We start from the raw sequence: 22972 nt of genomic DNA, 5'->3' as shown, positions 1-22972 counted from the left end.
AGTTGAATCTATGTAACAATGACAATAGTTGAATCTATGAAACAATGACAAAAGTTGAATCTATGTTAAAATGACATTAGTTGAATCTACGTAACAATGATAATAGTTTAATCTACATTACAATGACATTAGTTGAATCTATGTAACAATTACATTAGTTGAATCTACATAACAATGACAATAGTTGAATCTACATAACAATGACAATAAGTGAATCTATGTATCAATGACAAATCTTCATAACAATGACAGTAGTTGAATCTACGTAACAATTACATTAGTTGAATCTACGTAACAATGACAATAGTTGAATCTACGTAACAACGACAATTAAATTAACAATTTCAAATGTGGGTTTAGCACTGTATTTGTGATAACATAGTTTTGTATTGAAAATGGCATACCAGTGTCATATGATTTTAGCAACATTTAAACTTGCCTCTAAATGACTGCGACTAGATTATGGATCTTAAAAATGTAAAATGAATTTGAAAACAGCTTGGTTACTACTCCTTTACTCTTGAGACAGGTCAATGTTAAAACAGGCAAAGAATAAATGACATTCAAATCAAGCATGATGTAGTGTGCTTAACAATCCTGGACCTGGGGTATGAAACAACACCAGAACAACCAGGCTGAAGATGAAGATCTCAGCAGATCCTGGGAGTGGGGAGGGGAACAACTCTACTCATCCCTTATTGAAGCATATTCAAACACATCTTGTTCTGTACTGTCCTCCAGCATGATAAAAATTACTCAACTTTTGATGGGAATATTTAAATATTGTGAAGACACACAAAACCTGATGAGATATGGGAATATTTAAATATTGTGAAGACACACGAAACCTGATGAGATATGGGAATATTTAAATATTGTAAAGACACACAAAACCTGATGAGATATGGGAATATTTAAATATTGTGAAGACACACAAAACCTGATGAGATATGGGAATATTTAAATATTGTGAAGACACACAAAACCTGATGAGATATGGGAATATTTAAATATTGTAAAGACACACAAAACCTGATGGTATGGGAATATTTAAATATTGTAAAGATGCTCAAAACCTGATGAGATATGGGAATATTTAAATATTGTAAAGACACACAAAACTGATGAGATATGGGAATATCTAAATATTGTAAAGACACACAAAACCTGATGAGATATGGGAATATTTAAATATTGTAAAGACACACAAAACCTGATGAGATATGGGAATATTTAAATAATGTAAAGACACACAAAACTGATGAGATATGGGAATATTTAAATATTGTAAAGACACATGAAAACTGATGAGATATGGGAATATTTAAATATTGTAAAGACACACAAAACTGATGAGATATGGGAATATTTAATATTGTAAAGACACATGAAACCTGATGAGATATGGGAATATTTATATATTGTAAAGACACACAAAACTGATGAGATATGGGAATATTTAAATATTGTAAAGACACATGAAACCTGATGAGATATGGGAATATTTAAATATTGTAAAGACACATGAAACCTGATGAGATATGGGAATATTTGAATATTGTAAAGACACACAAAACCTGATGAGATATACAGTAAACTATGTTTATAACGAACTCAAAGGGACCACTAATTTTAGTTCGTAATAACCGTAGTTCGTTATAAGCATATATACAACATATATACAACAAATGGCTGGGACTAAAAAATAAGTTTGTTATATTGGTAAGTTTGCTATAAGCGTGTTCGTTATAAACGTAGCTAACTGTAATTTACGAGCCCAGAAAGAATTCATAGCTCAGTATTAAAAGTAAAGATTGTATACGCAGATCACGCCTAAAAGTTTCGACAAAGCTGAAACAATTGTTTATCAATTGTGCTACTGTTTTTTATCCCCTAGTAAACTGATCCCTAGGGAATTGAGAACACAACACACTGATGTATGGACAGGGTAATAATGTCATACGCTCAGAGCATGCCTCACGGGGAGTCTGGTGCAATATATATGTACCATTATTATAATTATTACGATTACCCTGCATGGCTGCAACATGTAAGCTACACTTATGTAACACGTCAAGGAACCTATTGAATCTGGTTATCAGCTGATGAATATTGATGCAAAATCAATGGGGTGCATTTCACCAACCTTAATTTCTTTCTTGAAGCGCTCAACGTTCTTGATATTGCCAACCTCCTCAGAACCATACATGAGCACCATGGCGTTGTAGATGTTGTCAAGGAGATGGGCAAGGTGGCAATCTGCAGCACAGTCATCACCAGTTGCCACGATCAGAGTTATGCTGATAAAAGAATACAATGTCATATGACACAACAGAAAAAGGGAAACCTAAATATCCTAAATCAAAAACTTTTATTCTACATATTTTATCAGAATGTTTGATGATGAAACATTGATTGTCTGGGATATTCTTCACAATAACAGGATCAAACAGTCAACATCTTCAGTGATCATATTAGCTTTGGCTCTGATTTGGAGTCAATCATCTTTGCACTTATCAGCTATGCCTAATAAAATGGAACAATAATGTTCTGTTCCTCATCCAAAATTTTGGATATCTGCATCTGATAGATGAAATGCTAAATTATGATTTAAGATAAAAATGGTCACAAAAGTTAAAAATAAATTATAAACCAAAACAAAAGCCGACAATAGATAAACATGTGTATCTTACATAACACACTTAGTGAGCAAAATCATGAAAAAATATGCCAAAATGACATTTCAATATGACTGCCGTGGCCATATTAACTTTTGTTGTGTGGTTTTATATCCACAGCTCCTAAATAGCTTGTACAAAATGTCAATGATGTTTCGGACAGCAGTAGTTAGTGAGTGAGTGAGTGAGTATGGTTTTACGGCCACTTTGAGCAATATTCCAGCAACATCACGGCTTGGGACACTAGAAATGGGCTTCACACATTGTACCCATGTCGGGAATCAAACACGGGTCTTCGGCGTGACGAGCGAACGCTTAAACCACTAGGCTACCTGACCACCACACAGCAGTAATTAACAATTCTGAGGTTACCATGACTCTCAGGTTAATGAGGTTACCATGACTCTGAGGTTAATGATGTTACCATGACTCTGAGGTTAATGAGGTTACCATGACTGAGGTTAATGAGGTTATCATGACTGAGGTTAATGAGGTTATCATGACTCTGAGGGTAATGAGGTTATCATGACTCTGAGGTTAATGATGTTACCATGACTGAGGTTAATGAGGTTATCATGACTGAGGTTAATGAGGTTACCATTACTCTGAGGGTAATGAGGTTACCATGACTCTGAGGTTAATGATGTTACCATGACTCTGAGGTTAATGAGGTTATCATGACTGAGGTTAATGAGGCTATCATGACTCTGAGGTTAATGAGGTTACCATGACTCTGAGGTTAATGAGGTTACCATGACTGAGGTTAATGAGGTTACCATGACTCTGAGGTTACTGAGGTTACCATGACTCTGAGGGTAATGAGGTTACCATGACTCTGAGGTTAATGAGGTTATCATGTCTGAGGTTAATGATGTTACCATGACTCTGAGGTTAATGAGGTTACCATGACTCTGAGGCTAATGAGGTTACCATGACTCTGAGGGTAATGAGGTTATCATGACTGAGGTTAACGAGGTTACCATGACTCTGAGGTTAATGAGGTTACCATGACTCTGAGGCTAATGAGGTTACCATGACTCTGAGGTTAATGAGGTTACCATGACTCTGAGGCTAATGAGGTTACCATGATTTAAAAAAAAGCCTGATGATGTGTGTGTGATTTTTTGGGGGTCAGTCAGCAATATTTCCATCGTCAGGGTGGTTGGTGAAGAGGCAAGTCTGGCACCAGTGGTTAAACAGGCGAGCGCCATCCATCCTGGTGATGTTCCATGACACAAAATCAGCCAGGCCACACATTTTGACCATCTGATCCAGATTTCAGTCAGCTATTACTATATGCTTCTGGTCCTGGGGCTCTTCTCCCTCCTCCCCCACCCCCATCCCTACGCCGTAAACTGTGACTTCAACATCATGTTTGCAAAATATGGCAGTTTTGAACACAGAAGCCAGACAAGACCTTGTCGAGAATGAAAGTACCTGTCTTGATAGACTCTCCAGGCTATCTTGGAACCATGAGTGGTGGTCGTCTGAAGGTCGACCTTGTGGTTCTCAGCAAACATGTGCACAGCATTCAGAGACCCAATCACAGGGAACGGTAACTGGACAAAAACAAAACAAGGTTTCAATATCATCCAAATAAATTATATTCCATGAACAAACATTTTGAAAATTGACTTGACTGAAATCCATCCTGTCCAAAACCTCATCACTTTCAACAATGTCAAAAGAACATTGAGTGACAATATTGTAAGCATTGTATTCCAATTGCGCAGATCGATGATCATGTTGCCAATCACTGAATTGTCTGGTCCAGATTCAATTACTGACAGACCGTTATCATATAGCTGGAATACTGCTGAGTGAGGCGTTAAACAACAAACAAACAATATTGTAACAGTGTGTTAGTGAGTTTAATGCCACATTGCACCTTATTATATCATGGAAGGTCCAAAGTGACAAGCTTGTGGATAACAAATTTATAAAACCCACAAACACAGGTAAAGAGTTGATACAACAAGAACCATAATCAGATGAATTTGGGATTCGAACCCAGGACCAGCAGATCCTGGCAACTAGGGGTCGATAGCGTGATGATCAGCCCTTGGGTCCCTGCAGGCAGCACAGTGAAGTTCCTATGGTCCCTAGTATGCTGGGCTGCTTTGGTTGTTGTGATCCTCAGCCTGTTTTTGTATTGTGTCTTCATGTCATAGTCTGATCTTTTTAGTGTTCTCAACTAGTTTTGAAAGTAAAACTGGGATGTATAACCAGATATTATACTGTCCTTCAATGACAGTTTTGATATAATATAAATACCTAACTTGTTCAAGTCATGTGGTTGAGATATTGTTGATGTGTAAATCTTAGTCTCTCACTCAATGACACTGGCACAGGTGAGACCAGATCGCTTTTGGTGCTGGTGAATCCTAGATCCTCTCATACTCACTACCATTGTCTAATACTCATCACCATTCTCTCATACTCATCATTCTCTCACACTCACCACCATTCTCTCACACTCACCACCATTCTCTCACACTCCCCACCATTCTCTCATACTCACCACCATTCTCTCATACTCACCACCATTCTCTCATACTCACCACCATTCTCTCATACTCACCACTATTTTCTCATACTCACCACCATTTTCTCATACTCATCATTCTCTCACACTCACCACCATTCTCTCATACTCACCACCATTCTCTCACACTCCCCACCATTCTCTCATACTCACCACCAGTCTCTCACACTCACCACCATTCTCATACTCACCACTATTTTCTCATACTCACCATTTTCTTATACTCATCATTCTCTCACACTCACCACCATTCTCTCATACTCACCACCATTCTCACACTCACCACCATTCTCTCACACTCACCACCATTCTCTCATACTCACCACCATTCTCACACTCACCACCATTTTCTCATACTCACCACCATTCTCTCATACTCACCACCATTCTCTCATACTCACCACAATTTTCATACTCACCACCATTTTCTCATACTCACCACCATTTTCTCATACTCACCACCATTTTCTCATAGTCATCACAATTTTCTCATACTCACCACCATTTTCTCATACTCACTGCCATTTTCTCATACTCACCACCATTCTCTCATACTCACCACCATTTTCTCATAGTCATCACCATTCTCTCATACTCAGCACCATCCTCCCATACTCATCACAATACTCTCATACTCACCAACATACTCCCATACTCACCACCATCCTCTCATACTCATCACAATTCTCTCATACTCACCAACATACTCCCATACTCACCACCATTCTCTCATAATCATCACCAGAGGCCCCACAAAACCTGAATTACAATTAAAATTCAGACCAAATCGATATGAGCACAGATTTATCTCAGATTTCAAAACAAGTGCCCTTCACAGGCCCATTTGGAATTTTTGTAGTTCCTTCCAACATTGAGATTCTAATTTCTTAAACTCAGTGGTTGTCTAATATGGAGGTGGGGCAGGATACGTTCACCTATTTGCGACCACCTGGTACCACCACTATCTGATTGTGATTCATAAACACTTGCACATGATATAGTTGGAATACAATCGACGATGCTTTTGGCAGAGATTTCTTATGAATATGGAAAGGGTTTTGTCCCTTTTATTCAAAACCTGCATTCAACGCAATAATCTGAAAATAACCATTTAAACCACTTCCCCTTCATTGGCCATGTTATCAGTGAAATACAAGTCCCCTCTATAAAGCCATATCATTACTAATAACCACATTAATGTGGACTGGGAAATTCTCAATTCCAATTTGGGAATTTTTACTGACATTTGCTTCAGATTCTGGTCCAAATATTGGCCTGTGGGCAGGTTGAGATAAATCCCTTATGACACAAAATAAGAGCTGGCAGTAAATCCAGTTTAAATTAGTATGACAAAGAATCAAGTTATTGTCAAACGGTATAAGTATATATGTCATTATGTCCCTCTATACCTCAGTTCCATTCCAATGTGCCACAAATTCAGCTTATTACCAGGCCTTCTGTGAAACGGTACAGGCTCGACTGCTTATAGGCGCTGTCATATGGCAGGAGTATTGCTGGGTCAGTGTTGGGCAAAGGAAACTATTGTTTAAGCTACCAGTAGAGCGGGACATGCTTATCCTTTTTGTTTGTTTGTTTGTTTGTTGTTTAACGCTGCACTCAGCAATATTCCAGCTATATGATGGCGGTCGGTAAAATAATCGAGTCTGGACCAGACAATCCAGTGATTGACATCATGGACATCATTCCTTGCAATTGGGATCGATGACATGCATCAACCAAGTCAGCGAGCCTGACCACCCGATCTCCTTAGTCGCCTTTTACGACAAGCATAGTCGCCTTTTTTGACAAGCATGGGTTGCTGAAGACCTATTCTACCCCAGAATCTTCACAGGTCTTATCCTTTTTTAGAACACCTGTGTCATCAATGATTTTCAGTGATCCATTCATATACGATCATGCTATTTTGCCTTTTAAGCCTAAAGGAATCTGTTTCAGCAGATAATCGAGACAGATTGTTCTCTGGTGTTATATATTAATACCAGAATCTCAGTTTTGATCTGGGACAAAACTTGTGATATGACGAATGTTTTAAAAGGGCTTGTGAGTTGACAATAAGGAATCTATCACATTCCATGCAGCCCACTCCGATATACAAGCCTACAGCTCTCATGGCCATGTTTCACCACCATGTTACAGATCTCACGACAACAAACACTGTTACCATGGCAATAAATGACACTGTCCATCAGTTGTAATAATTGTCATTAGAGATGCATCAAGCTATTCTCCCACAATATATTCATAAAAACTAATCACATACTCATCAATTAGTATTCACATATGTGTCACTCTTCACAGAGAACGAAGGCAGTGGGTGTGTCAGAGAATCAAGTGATCAGATCACACTAGTCCTGCTACATGGCTGTGAAATATGAATATATATTATTTTTTATAACTATAAGCCAAGTCAGGGTTAGATCAAACTAAACCAAGTCAAGTTTCCCATGAAAACAGCAGAAGAGAAAAGGTTCTTTTGAAAAAATAAATGACAATTATTTTGAAATAATGTTTTCACCAACAAAGTGTCAGTCTAGATACGGACTAGAGATCTATACAGTTTTCGAGGATGCCATGGTTTCTTTGATTCTTGATCATCACACACTGAAAGTTTGTGTTGGAAAAGTTAACTTTTTTTAGTAAACACATCTTAGAGCAGAAAATAAAATACATAAATAAAATTGGTTTTCATGGGATATTGACATTATGAAACATAAAATGTAAAGGGACCAAACTAGGAACCTGCACATAATAATGCATTGCTTATCTTATGTATCTGGTAATTGGTGCCACTTTGAGGAGTGCAATTTTGCAAATATACTGATGTGACCAAGGCATAGACAAGCCCACTTGCCTGTTAGTCTTAGACAAGTGAAAATCCAGAGAGACTAATTGTTTTCTCACAAAATCTAGTTTCTACATACACTAATCCAAAATGAGTTGCAGACAAGTTGGATTTGGCTGATGGCATCACCTCAGTGATGGAAAAGACATTTCATATAACAACGGTCACAATTCAGGCAAGTTTGGTCCTGTTAGTGACAAAGTTTAACTTGAAATCCAAACAAATTTTTTTGCAATCTCATTAAATTCAGACCTTAATTCTAGCTACCGTTAAACAAAGATCTGAAGACATCCCATTAGGGGTTATGTCAGAACGACCTTTCATCTGACCAATCAGAGCGTCACTTACCAGATCATGTAAGTGACAGTCGGAATGTGATTTCTGATCATACAACCACGAAAACATTAACACGGGATACTCCGAACGATAGTTACGGGTTTAATGACTGAATCCATACAATCTAGACCATCTATTAGCCATTCCAGATTGTTCTTTTGTTCAGGTTTTTGTCAAATATGTTTCGAGGCGTAGTCGCCAATTTGAAATTAGTGCTGTAAAGCACGAGAAAGCTGCCTTCTGATTGGTCATTCCATTGGTGGGTCAAAGTTCGCGCAAGGTCGGTCTGACATGACCCGTAATGGGATGTCCTCAGATCTTTGTTTAGCAGTAGCGAGAACTAAGATCTGATTTTGATGAGATTGAAAAAAGCATTATTTAAAAGAAATATCAAACACACATTTACCAGCAGTGTTGCTTCGGCTTATCCATAAAGAATGTTCACTCAAAGGGAACAAGAAGCTTAATAACTGACAGACATTATCGCAACTAATCCTGAAGACTTCTTACTATTTTGACATTGACTTAAGTCGTAACTTCAAAATTGTGTGCGTTTATGGAGGAATAAATGTTAAACTGGTGTGCAGTCCATGTAAATCTGCAACGAGTGCGCATCGGTTTTTATGTTAATAATGCCATAAGTCAATTCTTTCAAATAAATATGTCAACAATAATAACCTCACAGACTGCTTATTTAATCATTAAAACACAAAACAGTGTAGACAAAGACATGAAATCAGTGTCATTGTTCACCACAATAATCCAACACAAGCCACGCCCTATTACCAACCAATCAGAAACAGTAGTCTGCTAGTAGGCGTGGCCTATTTATTTTGGTTTATGGAAAAAAAAACTCAAAATAAAATGCTTGGTTAGCCTAAAAAATGGGACAGAATCAGTTGCAATATACTTATATTGTATTATCATACTCTAAATATTTCAACCCTTCCAGAACCATTGGTACTTAAACAGAAAAACCCATTGGTAAGACCTAGCAGGAAACTGATAAAGTTAAGAAAATGATTTGAACATCGTAGTAAGTGTTTGATACCATAGGAAGTTGTGGAAAGCCGATAAGATATCTGAAATAACAGCCCTCCAGCGACAGCCATCAAACTGGATCCCTACGATCTTCAAGATTACAATAAGTGGCTGCAATAGTGAAGTCAAACTTCAGCTGAAATCATATAACAGTCTCATTTGCCATATATTTCACAAAGATGTCAGGAAAACTATTATAAAAAGCACAAAAACATGGGATGGGTTATGAAATCAGATCCAACTGATTTTGTTTATGCATCTCCATCACCTGCATCATCACACCCACCAACGTTGATGATGTTGCTATGGTTGGTGGCATTAACTTATTGATTTCACAGCCACAACCCCGCATAACAAAGACTGTACATTATAAACCCATACATACTGTAAACTACTAAAACCAATTACTCTGTCATACGCAACACCTCAACATCAACAAAAGTGGTCTTCACAGACACAGTGCTATCATCTCGAAATGGGTTTGATTATTCTACCATCTACACACACAAAAGACAATTGTGTGCCATGCCACACAGCCAGTAGGTTGGCTAAGTGGTAATTGTACATGGATTACAAGAAACGGCATCGATATCCGGCAGCAAGATTTTACGATCACGCCAATGTTACCTAGATCCTATGCATATAGTGCTATGGCTCAATCTGTAGTCAGAACCCAGCTGTGAAAACAGTTTCAATGTACAACCTGCCCTACTGACAGATTCGGATTTAAATGTGTTAAATCTTGAGCATTGGTAAATAAGATTTTAAAGATAATCATGAAAACTAACATACAGCTCACTTAAACTCGCAAAACAGAGAAGTTGGTCCACCGGATTGTAGTCTGTGTTTGGTATTCTCGTGTTTGTAGGAATGCTTATGCTTTGTTGTCTAACTGCTAGACTGAGAGAATCATTTCAAACGTCTGAAAAACATTTGGTTTCCTTTTGTTCACATTTTTGTTGGAGAATGAAGAAAGATTGTAAGAAAGTTCTACGCAGGTGAACACTTTGTAGTGCATTACTTGTACAAGAGCATCTTTTGGTTTGGTTCAATGTGAGTAAATACAATCTCAATCAGGTTATTCTTCCTTACACCATTACTTCAATGGATCATTGAGACATCCTCCTCCTTCGTTTAAAACCTTCAGAAAGATTTTAATAAAACTATTTTACTAAATGAGCTTAGTGTTAAATAATGCTCAAGTATTATGTTATACATGTATTATACAGAGTTACACATGTTTAGGGAAGCATCAAAACTTAATTCATTTTCAAATTGAGTCTTGGCACAAACATACTGACTGAATAGAAATCATCTTATTAATATAAGAATACATACTCTAACAAAATGACATTTCAAAGACAGAGTGCCAAAAAACTATATTCATAATCAATAAAATGTAAAGTGAATTTATTCTATTCACATTAAAAGACTTTTGATATAATCAAACACGAAATGAATTTCACCAAATATTTATATATGTACATATTATTCAATAATTTGAAAATATCATTGTCTTTATATTCAACAGAGAAAACTTAAAACAATGAAATGTAGCAAAAATACTTCTTGAGAAAATAAACCTTATCTGCAAGTTGAGATGATGTGGACGGAGGAATTTAAACGGAGGCATAAGTGATTTCATAAAGAAACCTGGAGCAATATATTTCTTCAATATATCGAAACACTAACCTTATCTGCGTTTAGTTGATGATATGCAACCTGACTTACCGTCTGAAGTATTTTCTAACAGCAGTGATAAGTTTTCTCATGATGTCATAATTACAACATGCAGGGCCAAAAAAAGATATATCTATGAAATATGGGACATGTTCCCCAGTAATATCATATAATGGCAACAGTGTTGCAATAAACCCAGTACTAATAGATTCACATCTAACTTTATGCAACATCAGCAGACTTCTGTGACATTAAAAACTTTTTCGTAACTTTACCATACTGATGGAAAGAAATTAAGGAATATATAGAAATATTGTCGTATAATGCATACTGTTGTTTAAAACAAAATACTTCAAAGCAAAATAGATAACACTCTACTATAGATCAGGATAATCAGACGTTATTCTATTTCAATATACACTTGACATATGAGACAGTTGTGTATCATTGAAACATGACAATGTCCCTATCAAAAGTCGAGCAGTATATGTTGCTGTGTGAAATGTTGGTATGTAGCATGCTTACTTCCTTGCAAAGTAATCCCTAGTTATCTTGGGTAAACATGACTCCCGCTCTAGCTGTTCCCTTACTACTTTTCATCAGTATATGGTCACCACAACATAAACTTTGTGTCACGGCTTCAATTTGATCTCGATGTTTGAACTAAAGTCACAAACAGCAAAAACAAATGAAGCACAAGCAAAGAGGCAGCAGTAGTCTTCACATGATAATCTTTCACAGAATAGATTGAATTTGTACCCTGTATCTATGACAACACTTTCACAATATTTCAGAAAAAAAATGATCAGCTTCATCAGGAAAGCTATTCTATTTTAGAACAAGCTTGAAATACTCATATCCCCGCCAATATGAGAGAGCGAGAGAGAAAGAGAGAGAGAGAGAGAGAGAGAGAGAGAGAGAGAGAGAGAGAGAGAGATATGTTCAGTTGTGTACAAGGCAAGAAATATTGTATGGTTTTCAAGATCTGCTCCGCAAACAATCACTACCACCATTTTCAGACTACTGTATTCAACGTAATAAGCGCCCCGCTCTAATAAGCGCCCACTGCGATATTTGCTAATATATTGGCTAGTGAACAATCCAAATTAGCAACCCCTTGGATTGATCAATGTACACAAGACTTATTTATTGGTGTATAATACGTGTGTTATATGCATCCTTAATTATGGGAAATTAAGTTCTGGAAAAATATATCCGTCGTATATAAACATTTCAGGCTGTCAGCATAAACCACGAAATTTACGATCTTTCAACTCTGTTGTTTTTCACCAAAATAATATTCTAATAAGAGCCCCCTATTTCTAATTTTGAGAGCGCCCTGGGCGCTTATTAAGTCAAATACGGTAAGTCAAAGTCGTTGCCCTGGAATCTTGAAAAATATCCTAAACTATCAAAAGACACTACACCTATCTATGTCCCAAGTTTGGTTACAATATCTCTCATGGTTTTTAGTTCTGCTTCGGAAACCAAACATGAGGGACGGGCAGATGGACAGCATCCTCTCCTATATTCCCCTACTACTTCATGGCGGGGCATAATAAAATTGTTATCAGTTCATTCACCTGGTGTTTCTTTCTTCACAATAGCCAATTCATTTGCTTTAGCCATACAATATTTTATGACAACATTTCATGACATAACCACAGCCACAGCACAAGGTTTCCCTCTCCCACATCCTGCTGATGCTGACAGTGAGTACTGAAGTATTGTACAGCATCATTCTGGTCATTCCCCATGTATGTAGAATAGAACACTGGTCAACAAATAATTTAAAAACTAGACCTAGTCAGATGTACTCTTCTTATGAAAATCTGCAAGCTTCTCACATATACAAGCTGGCATCAAAGACCACATGATAGAAAAATGAAAACTATCTCCTTGAAGAGGTGCTTCCAGTTTCATGCTTCTTGTACTTATTTTTTCCCCTGTTAAAGTACGAAAAAGCTTCTTTTTGTTGTTCGTTTATTTTTACTTTTTTTTACAAAATTAAAAAATACTTTCAATCTCTGAAGATGTTTTCATAAGTATTGTTTGCAAATCTTATCTGGTTACATCTGAGAAAGTTGATAGGAAGCTACTATTGTGAATCCATGCATCACATTTTACTCTGTTAACAGAATCAGGAAATTGAGAATGTCAAGAATGTTGAGAAGAAATGTGCCCTATAGAATTGGTCAAAATTTCTTGTTTCATTCCCTATTGCATGCTTTCTATCTTTGTTAATTACATTTGACTATTTTGTTTTGAAGGGAATCAGAAACCATGACATCTTGTACATTGCATATAACCCATGCATATCCTACAGAAATGACCCACCAGTTTTCATTTTCTTATGTTTCAAATAAGTCTTAATGGCAACATTTCTCTGGAACGGAATATCAAACAGGTATTTAGTACCTCTAAGTTGTCCTTTTATCCCGACCAGTTTTTATACATGGCAATCAGCATGAAACCGAGCAGGTATTGGCAATAGTTGTACTGTGATAAATTGCTTTTGAAGCTGTCAAAACACAAGCAAGTGAGGGAGTCTGGTTATAATGTCTCGTTGAACAGTATTTCAGTTATATCACGATGTCAGCTTGATGTGGTGGAAAGTCTAAAGTGACAGATCTTTAGAAAATTTACTACTTTGCTGAAATCTGCCTACATGGGTATGGTGCTGAAAAACCTAGAAATATTACCAGGACAAACCAGGATTGTGAGACTGTGGCAGTGTCTCTCTGTTATTAGGAAAGCATGGGAAGCTGAAGACCGATTCTAACCTGGATCTTCACGAGTCATAATGAGTTCAAACCATAATAAGATGCTAAGAGGGGTTAACTTGCATCCCAGTACAACACAGGGGTTAACTTGCATTCCTGTACAATACAGGGGTTAACTTGCATTTCAGTACAACAGAGGGGTTAACTTGCATCCCTGTACAATAGAAGGGTTAACTTGCATCCCTGTACAATACAGAGGTTAACTTGCATCCCTGTACAATACAGGGGTTAACTTGCATCCCTGTACAATAGAGGGGGTAACATGCATCCCTGTACAATACATTGGTTAACTTGCATCCCTGTACAATACAGGGGTTAACTTGCATCCCTGTACAACAGAGGGGTTAACTTGCATTCCTGTACATTACAGGGGTTAACTTGCATCCCTGTACAACACAGGGGTTAACATGCATCCCTGTACAATAGAGGGGTAACTTGCATTCCTGTACAATACAGGGGTTAACTTGCATCCCTGTACAACACAGGGGTTAACGTGCATCCCTGTACAACGCAGGGGTTAACGTGCATCCCTGTACAATACAGGGATTAACTTGCATCCCTGTCCAATAGAAGGGTTAACTTGTATCCCTGTACAATAGAGGATGGCAATGAGAGACCTAGTCTTCTCAGGTGCCTCACCTCGCTGTGGACTGTGGTGTCCCTTTGCAGGACCAGGATCTGCTGATTTAGTGATATTATCCCAGATTCTGAAATTCGGTTCCTTGGTCCCTCAGCCACACTTCAGTGAAAATAGCTTTCAGCAAAGTGGTAAACAGTTATGATAAGTATCACTTAGGGTTTCCTTAAAATACCCTGTCATAGGACAGAAATAATGTTCAAAGCAGCATTCAAGCCAACTCTCTTACACAACCAATGGCTAGACATTATTGTGACATTGTGTGGTGACAATAGTGCAATACAGCAGTATTATTGCAGACACTGATGCTGCCATCTCCATCCTCCAGGCTGTTGTTCAACTGTACCAGACTAAGCCCTTAACCACTAGCCTTAAGGCCGTGTCTAGCAATTCTCCGTTGGGCTGAGAAACTCTGCTAATCATAGCCGATGCAAAAGAGTAAAACATGTACAAAATGATGCCAAAAGAGTGGGTTGGCATAAGACACGTGTTGGTGCTCCACCTGCTTGATTGGCTCGGTTCTGTGACAATGAAGACCACGTGTACTCACCTCCAAGTAGTCTGTATCATTAACACTACACAATATAGAAACACTGGTAATATAGAAATTATGAAATTACAGGGCATGGTATTGTACTGAATGTGCGAAATTATGTGACTGCGTTGAAATGCGAGGTGGAATGACGTGAGGTGATCTGGTGAGATATGTACATAAATTGTATAAAACTGTATATTCTTCAACTTGTACTATAGGCCTGTGGCCTCTTCAGTATGTGAAATAAAGAATGAAAGAATGACAACACTACACAACCTGTCATGCACCGACACTGAGAGATTTTCATGTTAAGAATCACATCATCAAAATCTGGTCAGATGTTTGAAAGCCTTATTTGGCCTGAACAATCAACAATATTAGGCCAAAATACAGCAGACTAATTCCCCATTTATTCAAGATTGGTAATTTCAAAAAAATATTTGATGTATAGTTAGAGATTTAATGTTTATAACACAATGGTTCCTTTTCTTCACACAAAAGACTTGAATTGTTTTTCATGATCTTGCTTACTGAGTAGGGTTTATAAACTTTGTCGTTTTTGTATTTTCTTGTTCTGGGACATGTATGCCAGGTAAGCAAGAAAATAGATGTAGGACTCAGCTGGACAATAACAACATATTGACTTTACTTTTGACATTTTGTGAAAGTCCTGACAGGCACACCCTTCAGACTGACAGACACCCCATAGACTCTAGGACTGACAGACACACTACAGACTGACAGACAGGCACACTCCAGCCTGACAGACACCCCATAGACTCTAGGACTGACAGGCACACTACAGACAGGCACAACAGACTCACACACACACCATACAGACTCTAGGGCAGACAGACACACTCCAGCCTGACAGACAGACATACCCCACAGACTCTAGGGCAGACAGACACACTACAGACTGACAGACAGACATACCCCACAGACTCTAGGGCAGACAGACACACTACAGACTGACAGACAGACACACTACAGACTGACAGACAGACATACCCCACAGACTCTAGGACTGACAGACACACTACAGACTGACAGACAGACACACCCCACAGACTCTAGGGCAGACAGACACACTCCAGCCTGATAGACAGGCACAACAGACAGACAGACACCCCATAGACTATAGGACTGACAGACACACTACAGACAGGCACAACAGACTCACAGACACACCATACAGACTCTAGGGCAGACAGACACACTACAAACTGAAAGACAGACACACTACAGACTGACAGACAGACACACCCCACAGACTCTAGGGCAGACAGACACACTACAGACTGGCAGACAGACACACCCCATAGACTATAGGACTGACAGGCACACTACAGACAGGCACAACAGACTCACAGACACACCCCACAGACTCTAGGGCAGACAGACACACCCCACAAACTCTAGGGCAGACAGACACACTACAGACTGGCAGACAGACACACCCCACAGACTCTAGGACTGACAGACACACTACAGACTGACAGACACCCCATAGACTATAGGACTGACAGACACACTACAGACAGGCACAACAGACTCACAGACACACCCCACAGACTCTAGGGCAGACAGACACACCCCACAAACTCTAGGGCAGACAGACACACTACAGACTGACAGACAGACACACCCCACAGACTCTAGGACTGACAGACACACCCCACAGACTGATAGACAGACACAACAGACAGACAGACAGACACACCCCACAGACTGTAGGGCAGACAGACTTTTGGTTTAAGTCATTAAACACTTTGCCAGAGGACATACACATTTGCCATTGCTGGAAGCAAGAATCAGGTTCATTAAATCGCATTATGCCTGAATGCCGACTTGGTGAGCTAATTTGGTTTCAGCAATACTTCACTTATTCAGCTGGAAAGATTTATTTGCAACCAAAATTGTATACAAACAATACTAATGAAGCTAATCCACAGATTTCATATCCCCAATAGGAAACACTGATTCAATACAGTTTGAGTTATACTAACATTTTTCAATTGCCAGAAGCTGAGATGTAAGTTATTTTGGTGGAAGGGATACACTTTGCTGAAGTAGACAAAAGCTTTAATGTAAAGACTAAGTTTTAATTAAGTATAAGAAACTAATTCAAAGAATGTAAGTGTCAATAGGAAACGGAAAATCATATTCTAATTTGTAAGCCATGATTAATTATTTTTACAAACTTCACATTTTCCAAATATTGTAAACCGCTTCCTAATCTTGAAATCAAAAGAAATTTCACAATATTTGAATTGTTTGTGACATCATTTGCACCATACATACAAAAAAATGACATCGAGTTGTTTCACCCAGAAACACAATTTATTGCTTTACGACAGCAAATTAATCCTTGCCAATAAACATGTGTTAATAGCCTTTGACACACAGTTTTACTTGATTAAACAGTTTGACAAAACACCTAATACAATACACACAATTAAATGCTAATTAGTTTAATTGATTTGAACATTGTACATCTTCAATTAATTCAACATTTCCATAAGAGCAGCTAACTTAAATGTCTTGTACAAGAGTGTTATCTAAATGCACAAAGAAATTACAAAAGCAATTCAAGATACTTATATTCTTAACTTGTATGCACAATTTCAACTTAATCAATGTAAACTGAATAGAAGAAAACTGTGAACAAACTACAATGAAGATAGTTAAACTGTCCCATCACCAAATTAAATCTCCAACAGCATGGTGTTGATAGATTTAAGATAAAATTACACAGTAGGGAATTAACAACTCTGTGAGTGGTCAATTAATGCAGGTGATTAATTAAGCAGGATTATCTCCAATAAGTAATTGCTCCCAATATACTATCAAAGCACTTGATTAGTCATGGTTGAGAGAGCACACTCACAGTCATAGCAGTATGGCCAGTGCCGTTACCCTGATGAGCTCTCATAGTCATACCCAGTGTTATCTCTGGGTGCAATCTACCCTTACAGAGGGATTTTATGGCATTCTCAAATACCTCAGGTGTTGGGCCCCAGCTGATTCAAAAGCACTAATAACACATTTATTACATCCCTATATACATATATGTTGTAACAGTTGTGTGCCATGTATACCACAGCTGATGTAAATCTTCTTCATTGATTAGTTACAATAACTTGTATATTTTTTGTAGATAAGAGGATTTATTATAAGTTTGTCTTCAATAGTGTAGACCTGTGATTAAAAATGCATAAAAAATGTTACACAAAATGGTGTCTATTTACACCTTGAGTTGATAAAAAAAACCCCATTAAAATAGTAGAAATGCCCATTAATTGATGAATATCCATGTTAATCAAGACAATTATTTATAACGCAAAACGCCAGCTGTATAATTAAGCTCTCACACAGAATTGCAGGACAAACAAAGCGAAGAAAACAAAACCGAGACAAAAGCGAGTAAGCAAAATTTATCCGCGAAACGTTTGAGATGACATGCTGTCAAGTCTTGGGGCACCTGCTTCCGCGTTATCTAGGGTCAAAACACGTGGTAATGTTTACATCCGTAACTGAGCGTCAAACAAGCTAGCAGCGTACAAGCTGACATAAAAAGCTTCCATGATAATAAATATGTGTAACTAGACAAGCATGAAGTCTTACAGGCTTTAGATCTCCTTTCGTACGTGAAAATAGTGGGACACCACCCCCGGCCGTCAAGCACACCAAGTAGGCCGCCATTTGTAAACAAATTGTACGCATGCGCACTTACTACTGCGTATGTATGCTGGGTAATTAAAATGGCGCTGTAGCCCAAAGAGACGAAAGCAGCTGTCAAAGTTTTGAAAATCCTTTCGGGTAAGTAATATTAATTGTCACCTCTGCTCAGTAACACAAACGTTGTGTCTATGCCAGATTAGGAAATTTCTCTCTCAAAGTTGTCTGGTGACCGTCACCCATTTGTGTTTGCTTCAGTTGTGGTTAGCGCACGCGGCTAGTCTTGGTTCCATTGTTTTCGATCTCACATGTGCTCTGTGAGAGTGTCGGGCCATCGTAATGACACCTGGCTTTGCAGCAAATTTCTGCACATTCTTCCACACTCAAGCATCTGGAATTATTTCATCTTCATTTCCTTTAGTAATTCAACTCTTGACTTAAAGTTTAATCTGTGAATTGATCTATTTTTGAGATTCCCGCGAACCCTATTCAAACCGCGGGCCTTGTCAGTTGAGTGTAATACGTATAGTATACCGGGGTGACCTAACGCCAGATATTGATCACTATAACTTAGATAGGAACTGCATCACACACGCTTTGACTGCCACTACAGGCAAGTCATTCTCTTCATTGCCAAGTTCACAGTCTTCCACAAATGTGAGTACTAGAGAAAGGTTTTTTCTTTTGTGGTCTATTTTTAGCTAAGAGAGGAGGAGATATACGGAGTAACAGAGTAAGATAAGGATGAATGGACTCTGGGTCATTGATTATTGAGCGTGTGCGTTTCTACTACTCTTTGTGTTAGCAGGGTACCCACGCTTTGATACGCTACATATGTCATAAACACGACGTTATCACTTCCAGCATTTGCAATCTATGTGACATTTTTGACTCATCATTTCCATTATTTTAATTGATTGAGTTTGGCTGGGGAGCTGTGCGATGACTAAGTTGTAATCGTACAGGAGTACTTACGGCCTTTGTGTCACTGTCAGAAGCCTTCTCCATTGTCCTTTTGTCCGTCAAGTGTTGGTGATTGCCAAGGAAATTAAATTTCTCAAGATTCTCGTGGAAAGATGGGGACGGACAGCAATTGTATGTATGTGCACAATTTGATTTTCTGTTGACGTGCAGCACAATTTTGAGAAAATTGTATATGAAGAATTTGTCTTGTAATTTATTTTAACAGTTCTCTGAGGCTGCTTAGGTCCAATTGAGTGAGTCATCAATGGCCAATTTCTTATTTACTGCCACATGGAAAATTATCTAGTGACTGAGGAAAATAATTACTTTTTCTTTGTGATAGTTGGAAGTCATTGTCAGTTAGCAATATTTTTTTTATGCTGGAAATAGCTGATATTGCTGCTTGCCATGGTAGAGTGAGTCTCATGTGAAATGCTTACATTATTGACGATGCCTTTTGTTCACAGTAAGGAAAATACTTTTGATGGGTTTTAATTTTGCATAGTGATCCAATTCCTGTTGAAACAAGTATTTAAATATTTTTAATTCTGTTAATTACATTCATCAACTTCTTTGGAAGCATGACTTGCATTATTGTGTAATTGACTTTGAAAAGGTGTATTTTCTAGTGCTAACATTTTTTATTTGTTGTTAATTGATAGAAAATGTCTATCAATGCAGTATCAAAACATATGACCTGCCTGGTTAATATTGTGCAACATTGTTAACAAAATTTGTCAAAAAAGGTTTCTGATTGTAAAACAACGTTGCAAATTGCTTGCATAGCAAACTGATGATCATTGATGTAATGTTGTCATTTGTTACTTAATTATTTCACTTTTTAATATTATATCAATATTGTCCATCTACATCAAACATTATATCACAACATCTGCCCCATTTCATGTATATTTACAATATTGACTTTTGTGTTTGAAAAAAAGATTTTGAGAGAAAGAAAGAAACCAGTCTATTTGAAAACTCTAGAATCTAAACATGGGACCTGAATTAAAAATAGAACCGTAACAATGGCGAAAAGTTGTAGGAGCTGTCAATTTTAATCAAGGGTTTCTTTCACAATTTGAAACATGCTAAAGTCAAACGGTCCAATTTTGTAGGGAATTTTTTAGAATGGAAACAATAATTCGTTCATGAGTCATGTTATGAAAGGATACAGGCGGTATTTTGTGTAGTAAGTCGTAGATGTGCAGTTATGTTAAAGTCCGGCTCGTGTACTTTGTCTCAAGCTTATGTGTGTCTAGCATTTCCCTTTCGAGAGAAGCAAACAAATATATCCTGTTGACATTGCCAAGGCCTGGATATAGACACTGCTGTGCAGTTCAATACGGAATACACCTGAGTTTCAGCCCACTCTTCATGGCAGGTTTGCTTGTTGACATCGTCAAAGAACATCGGGTGCAAGCTGTGAAAAAATAATACACTCTTTACTTCTAGTATAGACCATCAGGTGTGTGTGTCGGTGATTGGCGGGCATCTAGAAAACAAGCAATCGTTAGATTCTTACATTCTTGGTAAACAATATGACATTGTCAAAACGTGAACGGTTGCGTTCCACGTAGGTAAGACACACTGTTCCAACAAAGCAGTGATAGGATGGTTGGGTTTCATACAATATGAACGGAGAGTTTTACATACCGTATACATGTTAACAGTGGGAGTTGGGGGAAAAACTACAAGTTTCGTGTGGGAAAACAATGTGGCTTTGTCTTACATTGTACCTATTGGAGACCACCTACGTTTTCAAGTTATAAACGACATTGTCGCCAGTCATATTTGCTCTTAAAAATCTATAAGTCATTTCACATGGACTTTGTCTATACAACTTCCCACAACAAATATTTCCTTAGTAATGAGACAGGTATTCCACACATACCTGGACCAGGTACAGTCTAGTTGTGTGTTCTTGGTGCCAAGCTTACTGAGAAATCAGTAAAAGGTTTGAGAAAAGAACGAGAACCATATTGCTGAAATGAAGTATGTAGTTCCTTGTGTCTAAGGTAGATGTTTAGAGTATTATGTAGTTATGTGTTGAAACAACAGTATGTGTGCATATTTTATGTGATAAGCCAACGATAAATTACGAAGAAAATAAATGAAGTATTCTCTATTGTTTGATAGGCATTATTTGAAGTTGATAGATGACAAAGTATTCAAAAGTAAATTGATAACTTCTATATTATGCATTGTATGTATTGATCCTTATACCAAGTCAAGCAAGACTATTATTTAGTTAATGTATTCAGTTTGCAGGAAAGTAGTTCATATGTAATAATTAAATACAAAGATTTAGAAGAAAAGGAAATACATGGAATTTAAATGGCGGTACCTTTAAACCCATTCTGGTCAATATGTATTTAAATGTTTGATGAAGAAAATATTTTTTGAGAATGTATGGCATTAAGAAAACTGTTTTTCTAAGAAAGTAAGGCCATAAAAAACAGTCCAGGCTACACCAGGGAATCAGTGGGAGGGGGGTTATATAAACACTTCTTCCCTGTTATCTTGACCATGCATTAACTGCCAGGTGTTATAAACTATACGTATATACATTATTCATAGGTAGCTATCTTTGTTACTGATTAATTCACAAGGAAAGTTGATGGTAAGCAATAAATAAATAATTTTGTCAAGTCTAGCCACAAAGATATATGATATTGTCTGCATGCAAAGAATCTTAGACTGAGCGCACGTGACTTAGTTAAATCTTACTGTGACAAAGACCCACTTTGAAAGATAAGACACATATTATTTCCTTGTCATATGTGAATTGTTGAGGGGTCATGACATTTAAAGGGAACCTTGTTTCAAAATCTACAAACTTATACCATTAGCCTTGATCAGATTGCGATAATGTTATTGGAAAAGTTGTTTGTCAAATGGATACGACCTCTGCTTCTCTATGTAGTGACTCTCTTTTCATTATCGCTTTCCCGCACATTTGGTTAAAGTAATTAAACCCACCAACATGGCACAGTACTCTCTCTTGATATTGAGGTATAAGTAAATTATGCATAAAACTACCCCCAAATTAATGTATAGTTTTTTTCTTTTTGTCATATGTTTTAATTGCAAGTTTATGACATTGAAATGTTGTGGAACATGGGCTAGGCGTATTTCAGACTTTTTAAATCTAAAAAAACCAGTTGTATGTGCACTGGCTGTGACCAAAGAAAACATCCAATCTAAACTAGCACTTTTATGATAGAGAT

The 22972-nt window shown here is 37.6% G+C and overlaps 2 protein-coding genes across 3 annotated transcripts in view; one reads left to right on the top strand and one right to left on the bottom strand.

The window, feature by feature from the left end:
* Window positions 1–18824, bottom strand: part of LOC139467181 (protein fuzzy homolog) — a 126446-nt gene extending 107622 nt beyond the window's left edge. Inside the window, exons 1-3 of the mRNA XM_071248901.1 lie at window positions 18726–18824; window positions 4116–4237; window positions 2147–2300 (exon numbers count right to left, since the gene is read on the bottom strand). Of these exons, the coding sequence (XP_071105002.1) occupies window positions 2147–2300; window positions 4116–4237; window positions 18726–18824 (375 nt within the window). The remainder of the gene's footprint in view (window positions 1–2146; window positions 2301–4115; window positions 4238–18725) is intronic.
* A 25-nt stretch (window positions 18825–18849) lies between these two features.
* The window catches only part of LOC139466834 (uncharacterized), a 48681-nt gene continuing 44558 nt past the window's right edge, over window positions 18850–22972 (top strand). The window contains exon 1 of one of the 2 annotated variants that reach the window (XM_071248543.1): window positions 18850–18920. The gene's annotated coding sequence lies outside the window, so the exon portion shown is untranslated. Of the gene's footprint in view, window positions 18921–19355; window positions 19437–22972 lie in introns of those variants that run through there. The other variant, XM_071248545.1, reaches the window with a different exon arrangement.

The sequence above is a fragment of the Haliotis cracherodii genome, unplaced genomic scaffold (genome assembly GCF_022045235.1).
Source record: "Haliotis cracherodii isolate W230 unplaced genomic scaffold, xgHalCrac1.p SCAF_19, whole genome shotgun sequence".
In the NCBI taxonomy this organism is placed as follows: Eukaryota; Metazoa; Mollusca; class Gastropoda; order Lepetellida; family Haliotidae; genus Haliotis; species Haliotis cracherodii.
Note: the sequence above shows the minus strand (reverse complement) of the source record. Positions and strands in the feature narration are given on the sequence as shown.